At 43.4% G+C, this 26,640-nt stretch overlaps 1 protein-coding gene across 2 annotated transcripts in view; it reads left to right on the top strand.

The window, feature by feature from the left end:
* Positions 1-26,336, top strand: part of GALR1 (galanin receptor 1) — a 123,556-nt gene extending 97,220 nt beyond the window's left edge. The window contains exon 6 of one of the 2 annotated variants that reach the window (XR_008495487.2): positions 26,316-26,336. Coding sequence is in view for 1 of the 2 variants with exons in the window: in XM_054461304.2 (XP_054317279.1) it covers positions 12,446-12,763 (318 nt within the window). In the remaining variant the exon portion in view is untranslated. Of the gene's footprint in view, positions 1-12,445; positions 12,775-26,315 lie in introns of those variants that run through there. The other variant, XM_054461304.2, reaches the window with a different exon arrangement.
* Positions 26,337-26,640: the final 304 nt, after the last annotated feature.

The raw sequence follows: 26,640 nt of genomic DNA on the forward strand, positions 1-26,640 counted from the left end.
GTGATGGTGGTGACGGTGGTGATGGTGGTGATGGTGGTGGTGGTTGTGATGGTGATGGTGGTGATGGTGGTGATGGTGATGGTGGTGGTGGTGATGGTGGTGATGGTCATAGTGGTGGTGGTGGTGATGGTGGTGATGGTGGTGGTGATGGTGGTGATGGTGGTGATGATGATGGTGGTTGTGATGGTGATGGTGGTGGTGATGGTGGTGGTGGTGATGGTGGTGGGTGGTGATGGTGGTGATGGTCATAGTGGTGGTGGTGTTGGTGGTGATGGTGGTGGTTGTGATGGTGATGGTGGTGGTGGTGATGGTGGTGGTGGTGATGGTGGTGCTTGTGATGGTGATGGTGGTGGGTGGTGATGGTGGTGATGGTCATAGTGGTGGTGGTGTTGGTGTTGGTGGTGGTGATGGTGGTGGTTGTGATGGTGATGGTGATGGTGGTGGTGGTGATGGTGGTGGTGGTTGTGATGGTGGTGGTGGTGGTGGTGATGGTGGTGGTGGTGGTGGTGCTGGTGGCGGTGGTTGTGATGGTGATGGTGGTGGTGGTTGTGATGGTGATGGTGGTGGTGGTGATGGTGGTGGTGGTGATGGTGGTGATGGTGGTGGGTGGTGATGGTGGTGATGGTCATAGTGGTGTTGGTGTTGGTGGTGGTGATGGTGGTGGTGGTGATGGTGGTGGTGATGGTGGTGGTGGTGGTGGTGATGGTGATGGTGGTGATGGTGGTGGTGGTGATGGTGATGGTGGTGGTGGTGATGGTGGTGGGTGGTGTTGGTGGTGGTGATGGTGGTGGTGATGGTGGTCGTGGTGATGGTGGTGGTGGTGGTGACGGTGATGGTGGTGGTGGTGATGGTGGTGGTGGTGATGGTGGTGGATGGTGTTGGTGGTGGTGATGGTGGTGGTGATGGTGGTGATGGTGGTGGTGGTGATGGTGGTGATGGTGGTGGTGGTGATGGTGATGGTGGTGTTGGTGATGGTGGTGGTGGTGATGGTGGTGGGTGGTGTTGGTGGTGGTGATGGTGGTGGTTGTGATGGTGATGGTGGTGATGGTGATGGTGGTGGTGGTGATGGTGGTGGTGGTGGTGGTGATGGTGGTGGGTGGTGATGGTGGTGGTGGTGATGGTGATGGTGATGGTGTTGATGGTGATGGTGGTGATGGTGATGGTGGTGGTGGTGATGCTGGTGGTGGTGATGGTGGTCGGTGGTGTTGGTGGTGGTGATGGTGGTGGTTGTGATGGTGATGGTGGTGGTGGTGATGGTGGTGGTGGTGATGGTGATGGTGGTGGTGGTGATGGTGGTGGGTGGTGATGGTGGTGGGTAGTGACGGTGGTGGTGGTCATAGGGGTGTTGGTGGGGGTAATAGTGGTGATGGTGATGATGGTGGTCATGGCGGTGATGGTGATGGTGGCGATTGTGATGGTGATGGTGGTGGTGGCGATGGTGCCAGTGGTGGTGGTGGCAATAGTGATAATGATGGTGGCAATTGTGGTGGTGATGGTGGTGATGGTGGTGGTGGTGATGGTGGTGATGGTGGTGGGTGGTGATGGTGGTGGTAGTGATGGTGATGGTGGTGATGGTGATGGTGGTGATGGTGATGGTGGTGGTGATGGTGGTGGGTGGTGTTGGTGGTGGTGATGGTGGTTGTGATGGTGGTGGTGGTGGTGGTGATGGTGGTGGTGGTGGTGGTGCTGGTGGCGGTGGTTGTGATGGTGATGGTGGTGGTGGTTGTGATGGTGATGGTGGTGGTGGTGATGGTGGTGGTGGTGATGGTGGTGATGGTGGTGGGTGGTGATGGTGGTGATGGTCATAGTGGTGTTGGTGTTGGTGGTGGTGATGGTGGTGGTGGTGATGGTGGTGGTGGTGGTGGTGATGGTGATGGTGGTGATGGTGGTGGTGGTGATGGTGATGGTGGTGGTGGTGATGGTGGTGGTGGTGATGGTGGTGGGTGGTGTTGGTGGTGGTGATGGTGGTGGTGATGGTGGTCGTGGTGATGGTGGTGGTGGTGGTGACGGTGATGGTGGTGGTGGTGATGGTGGTGGTGGTGATGGTGGTGGATGGTGTTGGTGGTGGTGATGGTGGTGGTGATGGTGGTGATGGTGGTGGTGGTGATGGTGGTGATGGTGGTGGTGGTGATGGTGATGGTGGTGTTGGTGATGGTGGTGGTGGTGATGGTGGTGGGTGGTGTTGGTGGTGGTGATGGTGGTGGTTGTGATGGTGATGGTGGTGATGGTGATGGTGGTGGTGGTGATGGTGGTGGTGGTGGTGGTGATGGTGGTGGGTGGTGATGGTGGTGGTGGTGATGGTGATGGTGATGGTGTTGATGGTGATGGTGGTGATGGTGATGGTGGTGGTGGTGATGCTGGTGGTGGTGATGGTGGTCGGTGGTGTTGGTGGTGGTGATGGTGGTGGTTGTGATGGTGATGGTGGTGGTGGTGATGGTGGTGGTGGTGATGGTGATGGTGGTGGTGGTGATGGTGGTGGGTGGTGATGGTGGTGGGTAGTGACGGTGGTGGTGGTCATAGGGGTGTTGGTGGGGGTAATAGTGGTGATGGTGATGATGGTGGTCATGGCGGTGATGGTGATGGTGGCGATTGTGATGGTGATGGTGGTGGTGGCGATGGTGCCAGTGGTGGTGGTGGCAATAGTGATAATGATGGTGGCAATTGTGGTGGTGATGGTGGTGATGGTGGTGGTGGTGATGGTGGTGATGGTGGTGGGTGGTGATGGTGGTGGTAGTGATGGTGATGGTGGTGATGGTGATGGTGGTGATGGTGATGGTGGTGGTGGTGATGGTGGTGGGTGGTGTTGGTGGTGGTGATGGTGGTGGTTGTGATGGTGATGGTGGTGATGGTGATGGTGGTGGTGGTGATGGTGGTGGTGGTGATGGTGATGGTGGTGGTGATGCTGGTGGTGGTGATGGTGGTCGGTGGTGTTGGTGGTGGTGATGGTGGTGGTGGTGATGCTGGTGGTGGTGATGGTGGTCGGTGGTGGTGGTGGTGTTGGTGGTGGTGATGGTGGTGGTTATGATGGTGATGGTGGTGATGGTGATGGTGATGGTGGTCGTGGTGATGGTGGTGGGTGGTGATGGTGGTGGGTAGTGACGGTGGTGGTGGTCATAGGGGTGTTGGTGGGGGTAATAGTGGTGATGGTGATGATGGTGGTCATGGCGGTGATGGTGATGGTGGCGATTGTGATGGTGATGGTGGTGGTGGTGATGGTGCCAGTGGTGGTGGTGGCAATAGTGATAATGATGGTGGCAATTGTGGTGGTGATGGTGGTGATGGTGGTGGTGGTGATGGTGATGGTGGTGATGGTGGTGGGTGGTGGTGGTGGTGGTGATGGTGGTGGTGGTGATGGTGATGGTGGTGGTGGTGATTGTGGTGGGTGGTGATGGTGGTGGGTATTGACGGTGGTGGTGGTCATAGGGGTGTTGGTGGGGGTAATAGTGGTGATGGTGATGATGGTGGTCACGGCGGTGATGGTGATGGTGGCGATTGTGATGGTGATGGTGGTGGTGGCAATGGTGCCAGTGGTGGTGGTGGCAATAGTGATAATGATGGTGGCAATTGTGGTGGTGATGGTGGTGATGGTAATGGTGGTGGTGGTGTGTGTATATCTAAGAAAGAGATGGGAGAGAGGAGCAGAGAAAGGGTAAGAAGAGGGTGTGGAAGCGGAGGCGTGACGAAAAGGGAGATGGCGGAGAGAGGGGGACAGAGGCAGGAGAGGTGAGACGGGAAACTCGGGAAGGAAAGCAAGAATACATGGCAACTTCCCTGAAGACAGGAACTGAATTGGTCCGTTGTGGGTATTTCCCCAGGTCTCAGCACAGAAAATTGCTACTGGTGCACACGTTCATCATTTGATTGGTAATGGAAGATATGACGGGGATTTGGATAGTTTGCTCATTTCAGCTCTACTTGTTTCCAGCCCTTTCTCTCAACGGCTAAGTAAAGTTCCCTTTCTCTGCTCTGTATCCACTGGTCTTAGTACGTTCAGGCTGCTTTAAGAAAATACCGTAGTCTGGGTGGCTCATAAAAAATGGAAGTTTATTTCTTGCAGTCCTGGAGTTTGGAAGTCTGAAATCAAGCTCCTGCAGATTCAGTGTTTGGTGAGGGCTGTTTTCTGGTTCATAGATGGCCCCTTCTCTCTGTATCTTCACAGAGTGGAAGGCAAAAGGCAGATCTCTGTGCCCTCTTTCATAAGGGGACTGGTCCCATTATTCATAGGGTGGGAGGTGTAAGGCAGCTCTCTGGGCCTCTTTCAAAAGGGCACTAGTCTCTGTGTCCTTATAGGGTGGGAGGCGTGAGACAGCTCTCTGGGCCCCCATTCATAAGGGCACTGATCCCATTATGAGGGCTCCCCCCACCTCATGACTTAATTACCGCCCAAAAGCCCCACCTCTTGATACCATCACCTTGGTGATGAGGTTCCAATAGATGAATTTTTTGGATGGGGTGGGGACATAAACTTTGAGGTGGTGCCGCCGTCCATACAGGGCTTTCCTGTTGAGAGTTATAATTACTATGGGGTGGGGAGATTGGTCTTTCATGATAAACATGCTAACAGTTATTCTCCATGTTTGGAAAAAGTGCAAAAGAATAGGATTTCTACTGCAGGAATAAAGTGCTGGGATTGATCACATGCTTTGCTTAAACTCTGCTAGACATAAAGAAATGTTTCTGGCTCAAAGCTGATTGTTAAAATCTTGGAAGACCTCAAAATGGGATAGACACCCATACTGGTTGGTTGCTTCTTGGAGAAAATTGGATTAAAGGACCTCTTGATGTCCTATCAAGCCACTGGGTTCTTTTAATGTTTGCTTTTTTTGTTGTTTCTTTGGCTTAAAGTAATTCAGTAAGCTTTTTGGATGTCATTTATACAATTTGTGAGGGTTTTTTTTTTTTTTTATCATTCTCACCTTTTAGTCAGTTCTTTTCTCCCCAGCCAAATTCCATTAGACATATTGTGAGTAAAATTCTTTGAAGAAAGAACAGACATCTCAGATGATTTGAAAAAGAGCATCTCACAATAAGAAGAGACACTAATATTTTTTCAGATACTTTCAGCAGAAGGAGCACAAAGAAACCGTGCTATTAAAAGACCTAAACTCAAGTGTAAGAAGAATTTGTGTGCAGATTTAGCACATAATTTTAAACGATGATTTTTTCTCCATCAAAAGATAATGTTGAGATTCTATATGCTAAATAGACAAAGGAGAGAAGCAGTGCACACACAGGGGACATGTCTGTCTGATGGAGACGGAGGACCCTGTAAGAGAGTAGAAAGAATCACGTCATAAATAAATTTGAAATATTAGCCTTGTCCTCCACAGAGGGGAGTTCTCTTTGTTGCTTTCTCTGCGCTGTATCCACTGGTCTTAGTCTGTTCAGGCTGCCGTAAGAAAATACAACAGCCTGGGTGGCCCATAAACAGTAGAAATGTATTTCTTGCAGTCCTGGAGTTTGGAAGTCTAAAATCAAGCTCCTGCAGATTCAGTGGTTGCTTTCTGATGTTTCCATGGGAAAGACAGGAAGCGGCTTTTCCAGCCCTTTCTGAGGAAAGGAGATGCTTCAGCCTTAAGGGTTGATACTAAGCGTTTTTTATTGCCTTTAAATTGAGGTGGGTAAGACAACTTTCCTTTTGTTGTGACTTTTATGTAATTCATCAGTGGTTCTCCAAACACCTTCTTGAGCTCTTTTTAAATTTATTTTTAGAGATGGGGTCTTGCTTTGTTGCCCACGCTGGGGTGCAGTGGTGTGATCATAGCTCACTGCAGCCTCAACCTCGTGGGCTCAGGAGATCCTCCCACCTCAGCCTCCTGCATAGCTGGGACTACAGGTGCACACTGCTGCACCCAGCTAAGTTATTTGAAAACATTTTTTAAAGGCGAGGACTCAGGATGTTGCCCAAGCTGGCCTAGAATGCCTGTCCTCAAGCGATCCTGCTGCCTCAGCCTCCGAAAGTGGTGGGGTTACAGGCATGAGCCACTGTATCTGGGTGAGCTTTTTAAAAAGGCAGATTCCTGGGTAACTAGTAAACTCTACCAATTGCTTTAAAGCCATAAGAGATGAGGTATAGCTATCTGAATAAAAAAAAAAATAAAAAGCTTTGCACTGGTTAAGGATGGGCATACTAACTTACTTAAATCCCAGGGTTAAAATTAGTATGCATGCATTATTTTGCCAGATCTTTAACTTTGAGCGTGTCTATGCCAGGCATATATTGTTTCCCGAGTTTGACAGTGTGGAGCAGTAGTAAATCAAGAAGATGGTTTTCCACTGGCATGGAACTTCTTGCCCCGTGTCCCATCTTCTGCCAGCATCCGTTGCAAGGGAAGAATGAACACGAAAATCATCTACTGTTTTCAGCCATGCACATGGGTGTATTTGCCACATTGTCGTTGCTATGACTGAATTGGACTCACCTCAAAGATAGCAGGACCAGGTGCCCAGGGCCTGTTTGCAGGGAGTTGGCTTTTACCAACCAGGAGGCCTTCAACTTCAATGGCCTGAGATGCTTGATAAACATGAAGAAAATAGTAATCCCCTGGAGATACTTAGCTGGGAGGATAGTCAGTGTTGACAGGCCTTCTATTAAACTCTTTTGCGAACAATCTGAGACAGATGATATAGTTTATGCAAATCCATTAAGCTTTCTTTCCTGATATTTATGTTGCAAACTGTAATTCCATCTCATTTCAAAGCTGCTGGTAAACGAAGAAAAAGAACCTGATTCTTATCCATGGCTCTAAGAGCAATAGGACTAGTAAAAATTAAAAGGTAAACTTGGAATGAGTCACAGACACACAAAGTTAACAAACACTGCCAGAGAAAACACTCCGGCCTCAGGGCACACTACCATCTGCCTTGTGGATGTTGATAAGGCATGGATCTTATCAGTAAGCTGCTGGGATAGATTTCTGCTTTGTACTTAGTAAAATTGTCTAAAAGAAACAATGAAATGCAATACCCAGAGGGTAACCATTTTGTGACGTAGAGAGGTGGTCTGATTGTCTTAGAAAGAAATGATGATGTTTTATATTCTATTTGTAGGTATAATTATATCTAGATTGTTTTGATTAAATCATCTGAGAATGGCATTTCTCATCCACTAATGGATAAATGGATTGATAGCAGGCACTCCCTTAATATATGTGAGCACATTATCTGCTTGCTTTGTGTGTCATGCAATAAGTGGCTTTAATATGTAAGTTTGTACCCTGTAAAACCCGTACTCAGATTTTTATACCTGAGTTGTTTGTCATGTTTAAATAGATGAGGCATAGTGTAGGCATCATTTCATTGGTTCATCCTATTCTTAGCTGAGGAAGTTGAGGCTCAGGGAGTTTATGACATTTTGCAAAGGTCGTACAACCAGCTTATGGCATGGCCAGGTGGGAACACAGACCTGCTGTCAGTCCTGGGGTCTTGTGCAATCCCTAGTCCCTCTCGATAGGGAGCTTAACTCTCATCTCCTGTCCACCTTGCTAGTAGGATTTGTCCTGGTCTTGATCTGAGATCTAGCCCTCCCTCTGCTGTCTCTGCCTGGATCCTGGGCACAGCTTCCTGGCTGCCAGTCCCCCTCTTTGATAAACTTCATCTCATGTCTTACTTTGCTACCTTGTGTCAATCCTTGAAGAGCTGGCATCTCATGCGTTATAGTCTGGTTTTCATTTCTATTCCAGTGGAACTCCAGTTCATGGGGAGTGATAAGAAGAGTCCTTTTGGCCAGGGGCAGTGGCTCATGCCTGTAATCCCAGCACTTTGGGAGGCCGAGGCAGGCAGATCATGAGGTCAGGAGTTTGAGACTAGCCTGACCAATATGGTGAAAACCCATCTCTACTAAAAATACAAAAATTAGCCAGCGTGGTGGCGCACACCTGTAATCCCAGCTACTCAGGTAGGTGAGGCAGAAGAATCACTTGAACATGGGAGGTGGAGGTTGCAGTGAGCCGAGATCGTGCCACTGCACTCCAGCCTGGGTGACAGAGCAAGAGTCCATCTCAAAAAAAAAAAAAAAGAATCTTTTGCCATGTAGGATTTCACCTCCTAACAGTGTGGAGCTGTGGTTCCCACTGCCCTGTGATAGTCCTGCAGGGTGTGAGGTCCATGCGGGATCACTGTAGGAAGTCCTGTGTCCCAAGGGAAAATCTGTGGTGGGACAGTGCTGTCTCAGTCATGGAGTCACTTTCCCATGTCTTAGTCTTCCCTCCACGTGAAGTTATAAGAAAAATAAGGCTCTGTTTATTTTCATTCTTTTTCTCTCTCTTTCTCTTCTTTCCCCCCAACTTTTCTTCTCCCACTTATCCATTTCAGAGTATTTCTGTTTAGAAAACAGACTGGTAGCCACAGGTAAACCCTTCACCACATCTGTATGCTGTGATGGGAAGGCCAGGGGAGGGGGTCTGCTTTCCTGCTCCATGAAACCCAGTGAGGCCTGGGAGGAGAGTGGGTATATTAGTCTGTTCTCTCACTGCTAATAAAGACATACCCAAGACTGGGTAATTTATAAAGAAAAGATGTTTAATTGACTCACAGTTCCACAGGGCTGGGGAGGCCTCAGGAAACTTACAATTATGGTGGAAGGGAAAGCAAACACGTCCTTCTTCATATGGCGGCAGGAAGGAGAAGAATGAGAGTAAAGGCTGGGAAAAGCCCCTATAAAACCATCAGATCTCATGAGAACTCATTCGCTATCATGAGAATAGCATGAAGGTAACTGCCCTCATGATTCAGTTACCTCCTTTTGGGTTCCTGCCACCACACATGGGGATTATAGGAACTACAATTCAAGATAAGATTTGGGTGGGAACACACAGCCAAACCATGTCTTAGTGCTCCTGGCCCCTCTCAAATCTCATGTCCTCACATTTCAAAACACAATCATGCCCTTCCAGCATTCCCCCAAAATCTTAACTCATTCCAGCATTAACTCAACAGTCTGAGTTCAAAGTCTCATCTGAGACAAGGCAAGTCCCTTTTGCTTATAAGCCTTTACAATCAAAGGCACGTACCTATTGTGCTTCCTAGTTACAATGGGGGTACAGGCATTGGGGAAATACAACCATTCCAAATAGGAGAAATTAGCCAAAACAAAGGGGCTACAGGCCCCATGCAAATCTGAAATCCAGTGGAGCAGCCAAATCTTAAAACTCCAAAATGATCTCCTCGGACTCCATGTTTCACATCCAGGTCACACTGATGCAAGAGGTGGGCTCCCATGGCCTTGGGCAGCTCCTCCCCTGTGGCTTTGCAGGGTATAGCCCCCTTCCAGGCTGCCTTCATGGCTGATGTTGAGTGTCTATGGCTTTTCCAGGTGCAGGGTGCAAGCTTTTGATGGATCTACCATTCTGGGGTCTGGAGGATGGTGGCCGTCTTCTCACAGATCCACTAGGTAAAGCCCCAGTGGGGAGTCTGTGTGGGGGCTCTGACCCCACATTTCCATTCTGTACTGCCCCAGCAGAGGTTCTCCATAACGACTCTGCCCCTGCAGTAGACTTCTGCCTGGGCATCCAAGCATTTCCATACATCCTCTGAAATCTAGACGAAGGTTCCCCAACCTCAATTCTTGACTTCCATGCACCCGCAGGCCCAACCTTATGGGTAAGCTGCCAAGGCTTGGGGCTTACACCTGCTGAAGCAATGGCCTGAGCTATATGTTGTCCCCTATTAGCCACAGCTGGGACACAGGACACCAAACCCCAAGACTACACAAAGAAGCAAGGCCCTGGGCTTGGACATAAAACCACTTTTCCTCCTAGGCCTCTGGGTGTGTGATGGGAAAGGCTGCCATGAAGCCCTCTGAGGTGCCCTGGAAACATTTTCCCCATTGTCTTGGTGATTAACATTTGGCTTCTCATTACTTATGCAAATTTCTGCAGCCTGCTTGAATTTCTCCTCCAAAAATGGGTTTTTTCTTTTCTATTGCATGATCAGGTTGCAAATTTTCCAAACTTTTATATGCTTTGCTTCCCTTATAAACATAAGTTCCAATTCCAAACCATCTCTCTCAAGTTCAAAGTTCCACAGATCTCTAGGGCAAGGGCAAAATGCCACCAGTCTCTTTGCTAAAGCATAGCAAGAGTGGCCTTTACTCCAGTTCCCAAGAAATTTCTGATCTCCATCTGAGACTACCTTAGCCTGGACTTCATTGTCCATATCACTATCACCATTTTGGTCAAAGACATTCAACAGTTTCTAGGACGTTCCAAACTTTCCCACATCTTCCTGTCTTCTCAGCACCCCCAAGGCTCTAGGAAGTTTCAAACTTTCCAACATTTTCCTGTCTTCTTCTGAGCCATCCAAACTGTTCCAGCCTCTGCCTATTACCCAGTTCCAAAGTCGCTTTGACATTTTTGAGTATCTTTACAGCAGTGCCCCACTCTCTGCAGTACAAAAATGTACTGTATTAGTCCATTCTCACACTGCTAATAGAGACATACTCAAGACTGGGTAATTTATAAAGGAAAGAAGTTTAAGTGATTCACAGTTACACAGGGATGGGGAGGCCTCAGGACACTCACAATCATAGCAGAAAGGGAAGCAAACACGTCCTTCTTCACATGGCAGCAGGAAGGAGAAGAATGAGAGTGAAGGGTCAGGGGAAACCCCTTATAAAACCATCAGATCTCGTGAGAACTCACTCACTATCATGAGAACAGCATGAAAGTAACTGCCCCCATGATTCAATTACCTCTCACTGGGTCCCTCCCATTATGTGTGGAGATTATGGGAATGACAATTCAAGATGAGATCTGGGTGGGGTCACAGCCAAACCATATCAGTGAGATTGCTGCCAGCTCACGCTCTGATGCTTCCCCTCCCAGTGTCCAAGCATGCTCTAAAATATTACAGCCTGGACTATGTCTGAGAGAAAGAAGTTACTTGAGTCCTAGCCTTTGGCCAAGAGGCTGAAAGGTGCACCTTTTTTGCGCTTAATGTTCCTTTTTTCCTATGAGAAGTAAACTCGCTGGTGAAGTGAACAGAAAGCTGAAGCCGTCGAACAGAGGAGGCTGGGGAAGTGCTCTGTCTCTTCACGCGAGGGAACTGAGATGGAGGTTTTCTCATGGGGGCCTTTATTGCCCACACAGCTAGCATAATGCTTCTTGAGAAGCAGCCCTATTGTGTGCAGAGAGGAAAGTGTGGCTTGTGATGACCAGAATTTTCCCTGCACCCCAGCTGCACAGCACATGGGCTGGAGAGCATGTTGACCTGGCTGCCAGCCCCAACTTTGCATTCAGCTGTGGGACAATGGGCATTTGCTTTTCCCCTCCTGAGTCTCAGTTTCCTCATCTACAACCTGTGGGTCATGATAGCATCTGCTTCATAGAGTCGTAAAGGGCATTCGGTGAAATAATGCATGTGGTCCTATCATCGGTCCACTAGTTTCGATGGCTCTGTTGTGACCATCAAGGCACTAGAGGTTGTGTGTGGGTTTTGAGCTGCACTTGTTAGAGAACAATCCGTTTGAGGAGGGAACCAACTGATTGGTTTGTATTTTATACTTCAAAAAATACTAGATTCCTGTAATTAAAGTATTTTAATAAATTAGATCATTGTCATTTCTTTGAATCCAAAGACAGAGTTTTCAATTAATCACAAACTAAGCTATCTAGCTTTTGTCTTTCAACATGTGTGGAACAGGCGGGGTTGCCCTAAGGCTTAATTCCAGTCCCATAGGTTTGTGGCCAGTGGAGGAGGCCATGGCCATGTATATAGGCACATGCTTGTTGAGCATAGGAGGTTGATGTCCTCTCCTGTTGAGGTCCCTAACCAGCGATGACTTCCTCATACCATTTGCTCAGTAGAAATCACAAAAGAAACACGAAGACCCTGCCTCTGATTTCTAAGTATTTCTGATTTAGGAGCAGCAAAGAAAGAGTTAAAATGAAAGAAAGCAAAAGGGACTAATTCGGTCCGTAGACTGAAACTGAAAGGAAACACATCACTGCATCAATTAATTTGGCCTTGAATTTGCCAAAGTTTAACGAGGAGAGATAAACACTTACACACCTGCTCATAGAGGTGACTATTTGGAGCAAAGTCCAGCGCTCCTCCGAGATGCATTGCTGGTGATACAGCTGCGGTGGGTGAGATGCTCGAACAGTTTTGCTGGTTTAAAAGTTACAGTCTCTAACTTTGTACTTTTCTAGTTCCATGACTTGAAGCATACTTCCTATAATGCATTTCACATATATCACAAAATTATTACTGTGGAAGGTAAAGACAGGTCTTGGAGAAGTTATGAACAAAATTATTATGGGGAGTGAAGGTTAACACTTAAAGCAGACGTAGTATCCATTTTTGATCTCATGAAAGTATACATAAAATTAGCTTAGGATGTATTTTAAAATGCTGGATTCTTTTTCTGTTGTAATCAATGAATTTCCCTCCTTCTTCTTCTCCCTTACCGCCACCTCCTCCTCCTCCTCCTCCTCTTCTTTTCTAGACTGCACAGACAGTTCTGGTGGTGGTCGTGGTGTTTGGAATCTCCTGGCTGCCGCACCACATCATCCATCTCTGGGTTGAGTTTGGAGTTTTCCCGCTGACGCCGGCTTCCTTCCTCTTCAGAATCACCGCCCACTGCCTGGCGTACAGCAATTCCTCCGTGAATCCTATCATTTATGCATTTCTCTCTGAAAATTTCAGGAAGGCCTATAAACAAGTGTTCAAGTGTCACATTCGCAAAGATTCACAGCTGAGTGATACTAAAGAAAATAAAAGTCGAATAGACACCCCACCGTCAACCAATTGTACTCATGTGTGATAAAAGATATATTAGAGCATCCTTGTGGTTGAGTTTCCATATAAGTGGACCAGACACAGAAACAAACAGAATGAGCTAGTAAGCAATGCTGCAACTTGTTATCTTAACAAGAATTCAAGTGATTTTAATTAAATTCCACCTGTGTTAAAAAAGTACTTTGATCCATTTAGGAAATTCCTAGGTCTAGTGAGAATTATTTTTCAATTTTATTTTAATTCTAAATTATGTTTCAGAAACAAAAGACAATGCTGTACAGTTTTATTCCTCTTCAGAAATGAAAGGGAACATATATATTCCATATATATGTTCAACTCTTCATAGATTGTGAACTGGCCCATCAATATGGTCAGGAATATTTGCAGTCTACATTTTAAAGCAAATTTGTTTAGAAAAAAAATTTGAGCTTTAATTCTTTAATTTTAAGAGAAGTAATATTGTGAACTATGTATTTTAAAATATGATCATGGACACACAGTGATGAATTTTTTGGCCATTTACATAGACACATCTATTAAGTGGAAAGAAGGCTTTCTGAAGTCTGTTTGCACAGGTGGCATTTGCTTCCAATTGTAGCTAGTGTACAGAGCTTTGGAAGCCTGTCGTTATGAGATACAGTCGGTTTACCTCAGGAGTCAATTCAGTGTTGTAGTGGTGACCTGGGATGCAGTAGTAGGCACTGTTGATTCAAATTTATCCTGTGAAATTAGGCTTTATAGAGTTCACAAAACGGAGTCAGAGGCCACTGTCTTAACAGTGGAAGATGCAAATAAGTTTTTGAGAATAAAACTGGATTTTGAAATTTTATATAAGTACTTGACAAAAGTTTTCATTTTGCTTTGAATGGAACCTACTAAAAAGAGAGATGAAAAAAAAATCAGCGAGGGTGATGTAGACAATAATTTCTATGGGACCAAAGACTAGACAGAATTCAGTAAGTCACATGAAGTAATGGTCATGCCTGTAGATAAAGCATATTTTATGTTTGATTTAGATGACATTCAAAAAAAATCATAGGACTGAATATACCTAAGGGTATCCTATCTTGTACAAATGCATGCTTTTTCATTAAATTTGTAATGATGTTTAATGAACATTTCCATCAAACATTATTTCCTCTAAAAATGTTAATTTGGGGTTAAAACCATCACCATTTGAATTTCAAATGTAGTTTTCATGACGATTTTATATTGATGTGTGTTTACAATGAGAAAATGGCATGAAAATATTAAATTATCTTGTATTGGAAAAGTACTTTTCAGACTGTAAGACTTTGATATGTTTTAGGAGGCAACAAAAGCAAGAAGTTTTTTTTGTTTGTTAAAAAGGATTTGGCCAGGCACAGTGGCTCATGCCTGTAGTTCCAGCACTTTGGGAGGTCCAGCTGGGTGGAATGCTTGAGCTCAGGAGTTTGAGACCAGCGTGGGCAACATGGCAAAACTCAGTCTCTACTAAAAATACAAAAATTAGCTGGGTGTGGTGGCGCATGCCTGCAGTTTCAGCTACTCTGGAGGCTGATGTGGGGGATCACCTGAGCCCAGGAGGTCCAGGATGCAGTCAGCCAAGACTGCACCACTGCGCTCCAGCCTGGATGACACAGTAAGACTCTGTCTAAAAAATATATATATATATGTGTAATGTACCTCTGTGCCAAATCAGCACTCCACATGAAACATCAAATTTTAGATAAAAATACAAACTTGACATAAGCCTTTGGCATGCTAACTTTTTTAGCTCATTCTCTTACTTTCACTAATCATATTTCAGTGACTAGTGTTTACATTTGTAATGTTATTAATAACTCTCTGGATAAAAGGAAAGAAAAACGTTAGAAAGATTTTGAAGTGATATGTTTGTTGACTAGAGGAAGAAATTCTGTTTATGTGTGAGGGTCTTAAAGAATATGTCCTTCGCATCGAATGTTTTTTGCACTTTATTCAAATATATAGGAGCAGAAAAATTTTATCCTGACGATGATACTTTCTGTGATTTGTGGAACTTGAAGTTGCTGTTGCAAACTCCAGCACAACTTCTTTGGGTGTGAATTCACAAAACTGTGTAAAGAAGTGCCTTCTGGTTGTGTTTGAGTTTGCATGAACGGAAATGATTTCTCACACCATGGCTATTTCTTTGTTTTCTCCTTCTGATCTGTAAGCATATAAATGGAAGTATTTAAAAAAATGCTGTAGCTAATGTTGCTATTTTCTAGAGGTGTGCTGAAAATGTGCTGTGCCTTTTGTCCTTCCCAGATGCTACTGGCGCGTCTGAAGCTTGAGACATGGCACAAAAGTAATAGCTCGCACTTGAAACCCCCCCATTTTGCTAAATGTAAATGCTAATTGTTGCATTTTACAATTAGATAGGATATACTTCCTGCATATTGTCATTCTAATCAAATCAATTCCTCTTACTCAGAGTTTTGGCTGAGTCTACTTCTAAAACAAATTTTGATAGGGATAATGACATCTTCTGCAAAGATCTAAACCTGTACAAAATTTTCTGAATAAAGAGTTCCAGAAGAACTCGTAAACAGAATGAAATTAACCAGAAAACTATAGGAGTATGTTGCATTTGCCAAGCATCTGCTTCCTAGCTAGACTTCCCCCTAATATATAATGACCAATTCTGAAGCACCTTCTTTTCCATCACTAAATAAAGACAGCTTCCCAAGGACACACTTTTTCTCCCAGCATCAGGTTGAGGGAGAAATATTGTGTATACCTTTGAAGTCAGGCTGCTTGAAACCCACATTTTCAGTTTACTTCAAAGAAAACTGATGCTTTCTACGTAGATTTGGCTGTCTCAGTGCCCAAGGCAGCTGTTATTTTCCTAGGCTTTTTGCTTTCACGTAAGGAGACAGGCTCTGGGATATTTAGTGGCTGAAATGCTTGCTGTTTCACACACTAAGCAACAATTTCAGTGTCCTGCTGATGAATACAGTGATGCGGATGGAAATATTTTCTTGTCCTATATCCTGGGGATAGGAAACAGATTCTCTGTGTGCTCTTCTGACCAGGTATGTGCTCAGCAATATGGGGGACTGAGGCCATTTTCTGAATACTTTAGGTAAATTACTTTGCTTTTAACTAAATTGTTTTATTTTACACATTGGGAGTAAAACCATTTCCTGCCCCATCCCAATCTCTTGTGCTTTTATCTTTTTTATCCTAACTCACTTCTATCCAGATTTCCTCTCGATAATATTTACCACAGATGAATTCCTCCTTCGGCCCAGATATAACAAATCAGAGTGGGGAGGAGAGATGCTTAAGGAACTGCATGAGTCATGCAAGGCTCAGAACTTCTTGTGGCTCAACTCGAAATCATATTGCATTCCTGCATTCTCCCAGATGCTTTGAGGCAGTGCAGCGATCATTCTAATGTGTTAACTGAGACCCAAGATCTCAGCAGGAGAGGACAGCTTATCCAAGCATCCCTTTCCTTTTCAGTCATGGCCATGGATATCTGTAAACACCAAAATGCTCATGCTGAAGCAGCATTACATTGAGGAAAATAACTTATTGTGCAGCTTCATCACGTTCTTGCTTTAAATGATTTATCAAATACATGTATGTAAACTACATAGTCACTAACTGCGAAAATACATCAATGTGGCTACTTCCTCTGGAAAGTTACTGTCTAAAATTTGTAAATTTTAATCTTTACTGTTGCACATATTTTCCGTGTCTTAAATTTGTAAGCAGGTTTCTATTAAAGGTAATTGTGTTCTTCTTGACCATTAAAAATGTTGCATGTAAGGCTATTTCTCAAGTAGATGTTAATGACTTGTTTAATTATTGACTTACTTATTTTAAAAGCTATATGTAGTAAGAACAAGTAGGTGGTTTAAAATTCAGATAGTTAAAATTCCAGATGTTGGCCTGGAAAGAAAAAAATTATGAAATGGTAATTATATCTGATTTTATTTAACCATATTTTAATATTTTCTCTTTTAGAAGTGTAAAAGTTGAGCCTGAGGAAGAATTTAAAATGCTTAAGACATCTTTGATGGGGGCTGTATCTGCATTAGGCAGAGGTGTCTAAGGAGAGTGTATCATGTATTGTGATGCATTAGCAGGATGTTTTGTTCATTGACTTGCGAAAGTGCTGTGGATAATAGATGGTGGTTTCTTTTCTTAGTGTGGCAGGTTCACTCACATTCATGTTTTTGACTTTAGCTGCCATCCTGGGGTTCTGAGGGTAGCATGTCTGTTTGACTGGGCAAGACCCTCACATACCTTGGCAGGCCCTGGCTTTCAGTTCTCTGTGGTGCCTGATGCTACTCACAGTGCTGACTCACGGGCAGATGGTCCGCATCTCTCCCCATAGGCCCTGTTCCCGCATCTGATGATTCTCGGGTTTTGTTCTAGGTGCAGAAATAGTGGAAGAGGCCATAATCATGAATGATGAATAAGAAGGGAAGGTGGGGCCGGGAGTGTGGCTTACACCTGTAATCCCAGCACTTTGGGAGGCCAAGGCGGGTGGATCACCTGAGGTCGGGAGTTCAAGACCAGCCTGACCAACATGGAGAAACCCCGTCTCTACTAAAAATACAAAATTAGCCAGGTGTGGTGGCACACACCTGTGATCCCAGCTACTCAGGAGGCTGAGGCAGGAGAATTGCTTGAACCTGGGAGGTGGAGGTTGCGATGAGTCTAGATTGCGCCATTGCAGTCCAGCCTGGGCAACAAGAGTGAAACTCTGTCTCAAAAAAATAATAATTAAAAAAAAAAAAAAGAAGGGAAGGTGGCCAGTGAGGGTTTTATCTTTGTATTCATTGGAAATAACCTCAGCTGAATTTTCTCTCTGCATCTTTTCAATGTTGGCTCCATTTGCCATATTCAGACAATTGCTTGAAGAGCTGAACTGTTAGCTCAAGATTTTGTTGGCACTGTTGGATAGAAAGCCTCTCCTTTTCTGCTGGAGAACAGATTTCTCAGGCCGAGTTGTGTGGCTCCAAATTCTCCGCAATTAGAGAAGGCACAGTAAAGAAAAGATCCCTTGCTGATGGAATGGACTGGAACTGAGCTCCACTGTTTAAATTTTTGACTCTCAGGTAGTGGTGATCAATATGGTAACCCATGAACTGGGATGAATTTTGGGGCCTGCTGTGGGTTTTCTATGGGACGCCATATACCACAGTACTGTATTTCAAAATATTGGATATTGATTATGAACACTGGAACTGTTTATTTGTCATAATTCCAAAGACCATTGTGATCTATGAAGCTCCTTTTTTTGCTGGCTAGATTGCCCAAAAACAAGTGAGCTCGTTTTTGGGCAATCTAGCCAACGTGTCACATAATGGGGAAAAATGCAGATGGTCCTGTGGCTGGTGCTAATGAAGAACGACCTGGGCCCAACATAGAACTTTTCCAGTATGGTGAGCATCAAAGTAGGCAGACATCCAAAAGCTGAGTGAAGGGCAGATCCCCAGGCGCCACCCAGGCCCTGCAGGCAAAGCTCTCAGGGCCCCATTTGTGTTTGTGTGGCCTGCACTTTGTAAGTGTTGTTCCCCTAGGACTTCTGCAATGGGGATACCAAAGATGACGTGTAAGGCCTTCAGTATATAATGGACTTGTGTCAAGTACCTAAGGGTTCATCGCCTTGTTTGAAGAATCACAGAACATCATTTCTGATTGGTTCTTAGAGCCTGCATCTTGTAGCACTGGGACTTCTGGAGACCTCTGGGGACCATTGACTATGCCAGGAGGGTGGAGGAATGAAGCTGATGGCAGAAGCAGGCTCCCAGCTCCTCCTCTTCTACTGAGCCAGGCGATTCTTACCTCCATTGGCCTTTGGATGGCTGTGTAATAATTTGTTGAGAATCATTAGAGAACAACTAATCCAAAAAATCTATCATCCTTTATTTGTGCTGACTTTCTGATTATGCCTTCATTCACTCTTTTTATTACTCATACACATGTCTGTTTTTATTCTTCCCTACTCTTTTCTTAAAGTTGGTTATATTTCTACACTTGAGATCTTCCAATTTCTGTGAATGTTGAGGGGTTCACAAAGTGGCTTGGCCCCAGACCTCTATATCCTCGTTGTTCTGTTTGGACTTAGGACTTTTTTCCTGGCTATCCTGTCAATACTTTTCCATCTAACAGAAAAGCAAGCTTCATGAGCAAGTTATTTTTATAACAGATCATGTGAGCAATTACTCCATAGCATTGGTTGTAGAACAGGTGAGTTGGCACGTGGCCTCCTGAGGGCCTTGCGTGGGGTTCTGGACCCAGCAGGGGCCACATCTCTGAGAACTCATTCCCTGTGGGTGTCTGGGGTGCATCGTTACTTCTGAAATGTTATGACTTAGCAGATGAGATTTGTCCGTCCACTCAGTGAGAGGAATTCCTAAGCTGGGACTTAACTCCTGCTGCAGGGAGCTCTCTGGGCCCGGGCATGTTGGATGGAGTTGTGACGGGTGGGACTTGACTCCAGCTCTCTGGGCCTGGGCATGTTGGGTGGAGTTGTGACGGGTGTGCCTCCCTCGGACTTACTCTGGCCGGGAACTGCATCTGCTCCTCTAAGGAGATTTGAGTAGATGAATGGAGTTTCCATCATTGCTGGTCTAGAGTTCACGTGTGAAGGTCAAATATAGGTGGGGACTTGGCAGCACACAACTTTGAGTGAAAGACACGATCAGCATGATAGACAAGTGTCTTGCTATGTGACTTGCCATTGTGGTCACTTGTTACACAAAGTCTCCATTTAGAAATAGCAAAGATCCAAGAAAGCAGAAGAGTAGGGGTGGGAGCAGGGCTAAATGTGTTGTTCTTCAGTGGAAATCTGCCCATTTTGTGGGAAAGAAAGGAAACAGGGTACACAAATGCTGTTTGGGAACATTGTTTCAGGGTCACCTAGGTTTGATGATGAGAGTGTTTTTTAAAACGGAAAGCATGTCATTTTCCTTCTAGAGAGAATTTTCTGGTATGTCAGTGTAGCTTCAGAAATAGGTCTCAGTGTTCTGGCTCAGGGCGAGGTTACAAAAGAGGCTTCGGTAGCGTCCTCAGGCCCATGTGCCCTGTGTTCTTCACAGCCTCATGGGCCCCAGAGGAACTTTTACATGATAGACACTGAGTGAATACACAGATTCCTAGATTTGAGATATTTTCAAAATAGGGCTAGCATATATAAAGAATCAAACTTAGTCATTCCATTGAAAAAAAATTGGATTATAATTTAGAAATATTTACAAGCCAGAAATGGATGTGTAAATGTTAGTTTTCATATTTTGGTTTTCTAAGAGTCACATTTTATTGCCATATAGCACATAGGGATTCAAAATTTGACAACGAGGTATAGAAATCCAAAGTTTTCTTGGGTAAGATTGAACAAATCTTTTAATCTCTTCAGTTCTTTCTGCCTAAGTGAGGAGAGTAGTTGTGGAGCATTGTAGAAAGGATAAAATGAACATTAGGATACTGAGGGTTTGGTCTGAATCCTGTTTTTTCATTGCTACTGAAGTGCTGTCTTTTGTATCCTCATGCATACAAGAAGGATTTGGAAAAGGTCAGTGAGTTTGAAACTGGCTGCACAGTTGAATGAGCTGGGCAGTTGAAAGTACCCGTGATGCTCTGGCCTTACCTTAGATCAGAGATTCTCATATTTTATCAAGCATCAGAATCACCTGCAGAGCTTGTTGAATACAGATTGTTGGCCACATCTCCAGAATTTCTCATTCAGTAGATTTGGGATGGGGCCCAAGGATTTGCAGCTGGTCCAGAGACCACCTTGTGAGATCTACTACCTGATTTAATTGGTTTGAAGGTGAAGGTGGAGTCCAGGATTTTAAAAATAAATAGCGTCTGCATTTTCAGAGCCGATAACCAATCAAATTGAGCAGATGGTCTCTTAAGGTCCAAGCTTCTATGGTTCTGTGAAAAAAATTGTTTACATGGAATTTAGATCATTCAGAATTTTTATTGCTTACATTGATCAGATCCATAAAATATCCGTTTAACTATTACATTACCCTAGCTACAGAAATTCGTAAGTTTTCAAAAGCATGAAGGAGTTTAATAACTTGTAAGACTTTCAGAGATTGTTATAATTTTCCCCTCAAAAAAAAAATAAAATAGCTGGGTGGAAAAGAGCACCTATGCATTCAATTTGTTTCCCTCAAATGCTAAGGGTTAAAATAGTACTCAAAATTGTTAGATGTGAAGTTTTGAACCCAGTGTTTAAACTCAGTGTTTAAATATTTGCATGTCTTTCTATGTGACTGCTAATTCTTAACTACATTATTATCTCTAAGAGATAAATAAACTTTCCCTGTACTTAAAGTTTTTAAGTTAAGTATCTTCTGATAACATAAGTAGTATGAGTAAGGAAAAAAATCTATGTGTACTGTATTTTTAAATTTTGATAAGGTGTGCTATGGTTTGGCTCTGTGTCTCCACCCAAATCTCACCTTGAATTGTAATAATCCTCACATGTCAAGGACCGGCAGGTGGAGATAATTGAATTATGGGGCTGGTTTCTTTCATACTGTTCTTGCGATAGTGAGTTCTCACGAGATCTGATGGTTTTATAAGCATCTAGCATTTCCCCTGCTGGTACATTCTCTCTTTGCCTGCTGCCATCCATGTAAGATGTGACTTGTTCCTCCTTGCTCTCTGCCATGATTGTGAGGCTTCCCCACCACTTGTAAATGTAAGTCAAATAAACCACTTTCTTTAGTAAATTGCCCAGTCTTGGGTATGTCTTTATCAGCAATGTGAAAACAGACTAATACAATGTGATTGTTTAAATGCTGATATGAAAGCAGTGCTGAATGTGGATCTTCTTGTACCAGATACTGTTATAATTATTCTCCAGAGAGCTGGCCATACAATTTATCTCATTATTTATAGATCTAGCATGAATGCCAGTAAGCTGACAAAGCCAAAAGCCAAAAACTAAGAGTTTGTATTAATCCAGTTAATGCCAAATCTAGTCATCCTCCATCATCCTACCTCTGTGTTCTGAATGAAATATAATTGGCCTTTGTGATTGGAACCAGTTTTCTTGCATTGAAAATAAAATTTGTTCCTCAAAATGCTCTAGTTTAAGAGTGCTTTTTTTCCCAAACAAAATGGAACTAATTTTCTGTTCCTATAAAGTTCTTGAAGACACTGTATTCTTTAGTTACTGCATATTTGAGAATATTAATTTGTTGCCTTTATACCTGAAAAACAGTGTGAGATGAAATTATTTTATTGCAGTATAGTTTTATTAAGATATCTCTAGACCCAGCTTAGAATTTTGAATGTTACTAGAAAAAAGTCAGAAGGCAAACTGATGCCCCCATTTTAGGTAACTAGCTTTTTTCCACTTGGATGAGCACATGCTTTTTAAAGTTGTTGATGCCTGATACCTTCACCAGAATGTCTTTTCATCACTCTCTAATACCTGAATATTCTTCATAAATTGAATTATATTTCCATAAACGTGAAAGGGACATTTAGCCTGGTAAAGTGACCATTTAGCCTGGCAATCCCAAATCTTTTTTCATGTAAGGATTCTTTTACAAATATAAAATTGTTCCCAGATTTTCATATGACAATAATGTACTTTTAGTATATGTCAAGAAAATACAAAATGAAAAATAAAATGAAAAATAAAACTACAGACCTCTATCTCTCGTGGATATAAACACAAAATCTTCAACAAAATGTTGATAAATCATATCCAGAAAGGTTTAAAAAGAATTATATACCATTACCAAGAAGGGTTTATTCCAGGAATGCAAGGCTGGATCAACAGTGAAAAATCAATCTATGTAATCTGCCATATTAGCAGCCTACTAAAGGAAAATTGAACTATCATAATTGACACAGAAGAAGCATTTGACAAAATCCAGCACCATTCATGATTAAAAAAATTCTCAGTAACCTAAGAATAGAGGAAAATATCCTCAATTTAATAAATAGCATCTACAGTAAAACTCTAGAGCTAACATCACGTTTTAATAGTGAAAGACGGAATGCTTTTCCCTTAGATAAGGAAAAAGGCAAGGACACCTGTTCTTATTTCACATGGTATGGAAGTTGTAGTCACTGCAATAAGGCAAGAAAAAAAGGAAAAGGCATATAGAGCAGAAAAGAGGGATTAAATTGTCTCTATTTACAGCGGACATGATTATCTATATAAAAACTCCCGCTGGCTGGGTGCGGTGGCTCACGCCTGTAATCCCAGCACTTTGGGAGGCTGAAGTGGTCAGATCATGAGGTCAGGAGTTCGAGACCTGCCTGAGCAACATGGTGAAAGCCTGTCTCTACTAAAAATAGAAAAATTAGATGGGTGTGGTGATGGGCGCCTGTAATCCCAGCTACTTGGGAGGCTGAGGCAGGAGAATCGCTTGAACCCAGGAGGCGGAAGTGGCAGTGAGCCTAAAATAAAGGACTTGGCCATAGAATATTACATCTGGGTCCTGAGATTGTTCCAGTCTAGTATCTCCTTTCTGTAGTGATCAAAATTTTGAAAGACACTGAGATAAAATCAATAGATTTCAAGTGTAATGACTTTTAATATTGTCCGCTTTATAGTGACTTCCTCTGGCCACATCTGTAATGCTGCAGAGAGATGCCTAATTTTTCTTTCCACTTTGGCTTGCTGATTATTTTATTTAGTAAGAAGAAGCTTCATATTTTCCTTCTGCATACTTATACACATTTGATATGATTTTCTTTTCTTTCTTTCTTTTTTTTTTTTTGAGATGGAGTCTTGCTCTGTTGCCCAGCTGGAGTGCAGTGGCGCAATCTCAGCTCACTGCAACCTCTGCCTCCCAGGTTCAAGTGATTCCCCTGCCTCAGCCTCCCAAGTAGCTGGGATTACAGGCGTGTGCCACCACGCCTGGCTGATTTTTTTGTATTTTAGTAGAGATGGGGTTTCACCATGTTGGCCAAGATGATCTCAATCTCCTGATCTTGTGATCCGCCCACCTCGGCCTCCCAAAGTGCTGGGATTACAGGCGTGAGCCACCGCGCCCGGCCTTGATATGATTTTCTCTACATACAAGAGAAAAGATTCTGGTTCATTGGTGTTGTCATCTGTGGTTAAGAGAATTTTAAAAACAAATATAAAAATGACTGCAGTTATAGTGTAAATAAGATCAGTGGGTCATTTACTTTTTTTTTAAGTGAATAATATTTATTTAAAGAATTCATAGACTCAGCAGTTAAGAGAATATTATGTCTTCAGTTGAAGCCATTTTAAAACTGCATATTCCAGTATCATCATCTCAAGGTGTAGGTACTATTTAATGATAGAATAAAATATTACTTAATATTGCAATAAAAAATCCAGGGTTGATGGTTTTCTTGTAAATGCATAAACATGGGGATATATGATGGGTTAGGTAGTTGCTGGGGCATCCATCCCATGAGGGTGCATTGCAGCTCGAGGAATCTTCCTCGTCCCCTTTCCGTAGCAGCGCACCTTTACCTCACTGGCCTCTCACCAGACAGGCTTCTCTTGGCCTTGCACAAAGTCCCTCCACCGTCTGTGTCTTTGAGGACTTCCCTGGGCTCTTCTGATCCATTGCCCTTCTTCATAAACAGGGCCTGACTCCCACGGCTTTGCCCCCAACCCCTTGCAACTCACCTGCTCATCTGTCCTGTGTTTAGCTGAACTCAGAACTCTCACTATGCTCATCCAAGAAGCCCATCCACACGTTGATGGGATGTAGAGAAGGAATTCTCTGCCTCTGTCTCCTGACCCTTGACACCGGCAATCTCTTTTTAGATAATTGGTAGATATTGGTGGGTGCAGGCAATAATGTTTCTTTCTTTGTTCTTAAACCATTCATAACTATAACAATAGGAATTTTAGAGTCTGTGAATGGGATACAGGCTGTTTCTGAAGGTGGTGAGTCCCCTGCTCTGGGAGCCCCCCTTAGTCCCTTGCACCCTTCCTTGGCTGGGATGTTGTAACATGTGTCCATTAAGATATCTTCTAAGATTCTGGGATTCCATAGTTTGGGGGACCAGGCCTGAGAAGTGGTGTTCATGAAATAATTTTGTGCAGGTGTTATTATTTTTTGTACATAGAGCTTTCCTGAGGAGTATATTATTAAGTTTTAAAGCTGTCATTTAAAAAACTTAAATTGGTACACTGAAAGCTGCTAATTGCCTTTTATTCTATTTTGTAAAATGTGATTAAACACATTTGACCTTTTGGGAATAACTGAGAGAAGAAAATGCTTGCAGAGACTTCAAATAAAGGTATTAATGTATATAAATGGCATTCTATCCTCTGAAGTCTAAATTAAGTGTATGATGAATGTCTGTTAAGAAATAATAGGTGGGGAAGGAATAAAATTCCAGAAATTTGTTTCTACCTAGGGTGATTACACTGTAGGTACAGAATACTGGTAAAGTAAATATCCATAAATCTTAAATGCATTATCTGAATAATAAAAAAAATAAAGAATATGCTGATAGGGTTCATGTTGAATGTATAAGTTACTATAAATTGTCTCTTACAAGAAAGCATTTCATAAATATGATTTCAGGAAGATTATGTTACCTTTATGAATAATAGTTGTGCTCCCAAAATGAAAGTTTCTTTAAGTTGAAATCTTTTTTTCATTTCGCCAATCAATAAACTTTTTTTGAACATCTGTGTGCAATTCACCATGTTAGGCATTGTCAGGAATAAAAATGAATATAATATATGTTTCTTGTCACCCAAGGAATGTAACCATATAATTTTAAGAAAGAAGATAGCCCGGGTGCGGTGGCTCATGCCTATAATCCCAGCACTTTGGGAGGCCGAAGCAGGCAGATCACCTGAGGTCAGGAGTTTGAGACCAGCCTGGCCATATGGTGAAACCCCGTCTCTACTAAAAATACAAAAATTAGCTGGGCATGGTGGCAGGCACCTGTAATTCCAGCTACTTGGAAGGCTGAGGCAGGAGAATCACTTGAACCTGGGAGGTGGAGGTTTCAGTGAGCCGAGATAACGCCATTGCACTCCAGCCTGGGCAACGGGAGGGAAACTGTCTCAGAAAAAAACAAAACAAAAAAAGAAACAAGATAGATTGTTGATAAGACAAATTGACAAAAATGTCAAGTGGCAAATGAGTGATCAGGCAGAAGCCGTATTAAGAGGAAACCCCCCTGAGTAGCAGAGTTACCTGAAAGACTCTATGTGGTAGTTTTTGTTTTAATAGACTCTGTTTTAAGACTGAATTGTTACATGTTTTATGCCCTTGATCATTGAAACTCTATAAATTTGATAAAAGACATGTATCTAACATCCAAGAAGCTCAGCAAACTCCAGATAGGAGAATTTCAAAGAGACACATACCTAGATACATCATAATTGAAGTAGTTTGGATATTTGTCTCCGCCTGAATCTCATGTTCAATTGTAATCCCCACGGCTGGAGGTAGGCCTGGTGGGAGTGTTTACATCATGGGGATGGGAGTGTTTAGATGATGGGGGGTGGCTCCCTCATGGCTTGATGCTGTCTTCATGACAGTGAGTTCTTGTGAGATATGGTCATTTAAACCTGTGTGGCACTTTCACGCTGCCCACTCACTCTTGCTTGCTCCTGCTTTTGCCAGGTGATGTGTCTACTGCCCCTTCACCCTCCACCATAATTGAAAGCTTCCTGAGGCTTCACCAGAAGGCATGCAGAGGCTGGCACCATACTTCCTGTAAAGCCTGCAGAACCATGAGCCAACTAAACCTCTTTTCTTTGTAAGTTACCCAGTCTTGGGTATTTCTTTTTAGTAATGCAAGAACAGCCAATATGATAATTAAACTGTTGAAAGACAGAGAAAACTATTGAAGGCATCAAGAGAGAAGTGAATTGTTACACCACAATTGTGTGATTAATAGCTAACGTCTCATCAAAACAATGATACAAGGCAGTGGGATGACATATTC

Source organism: Pongo pygmaeus, chromosome 17 (genome assembly GCF_028885625.2).
Source record: "Pongo pygmaeus isolate AG05252 chromosome 17, NHGRI_mPonPyg2-v2.0_pri, whole genome shotgun sequence".
Lineage (NCBI taxonomy): Eukaryota > Metazoa > Chordata > Mammalia > Primates > Hominidae > Pongo > Pongo pygmaeus.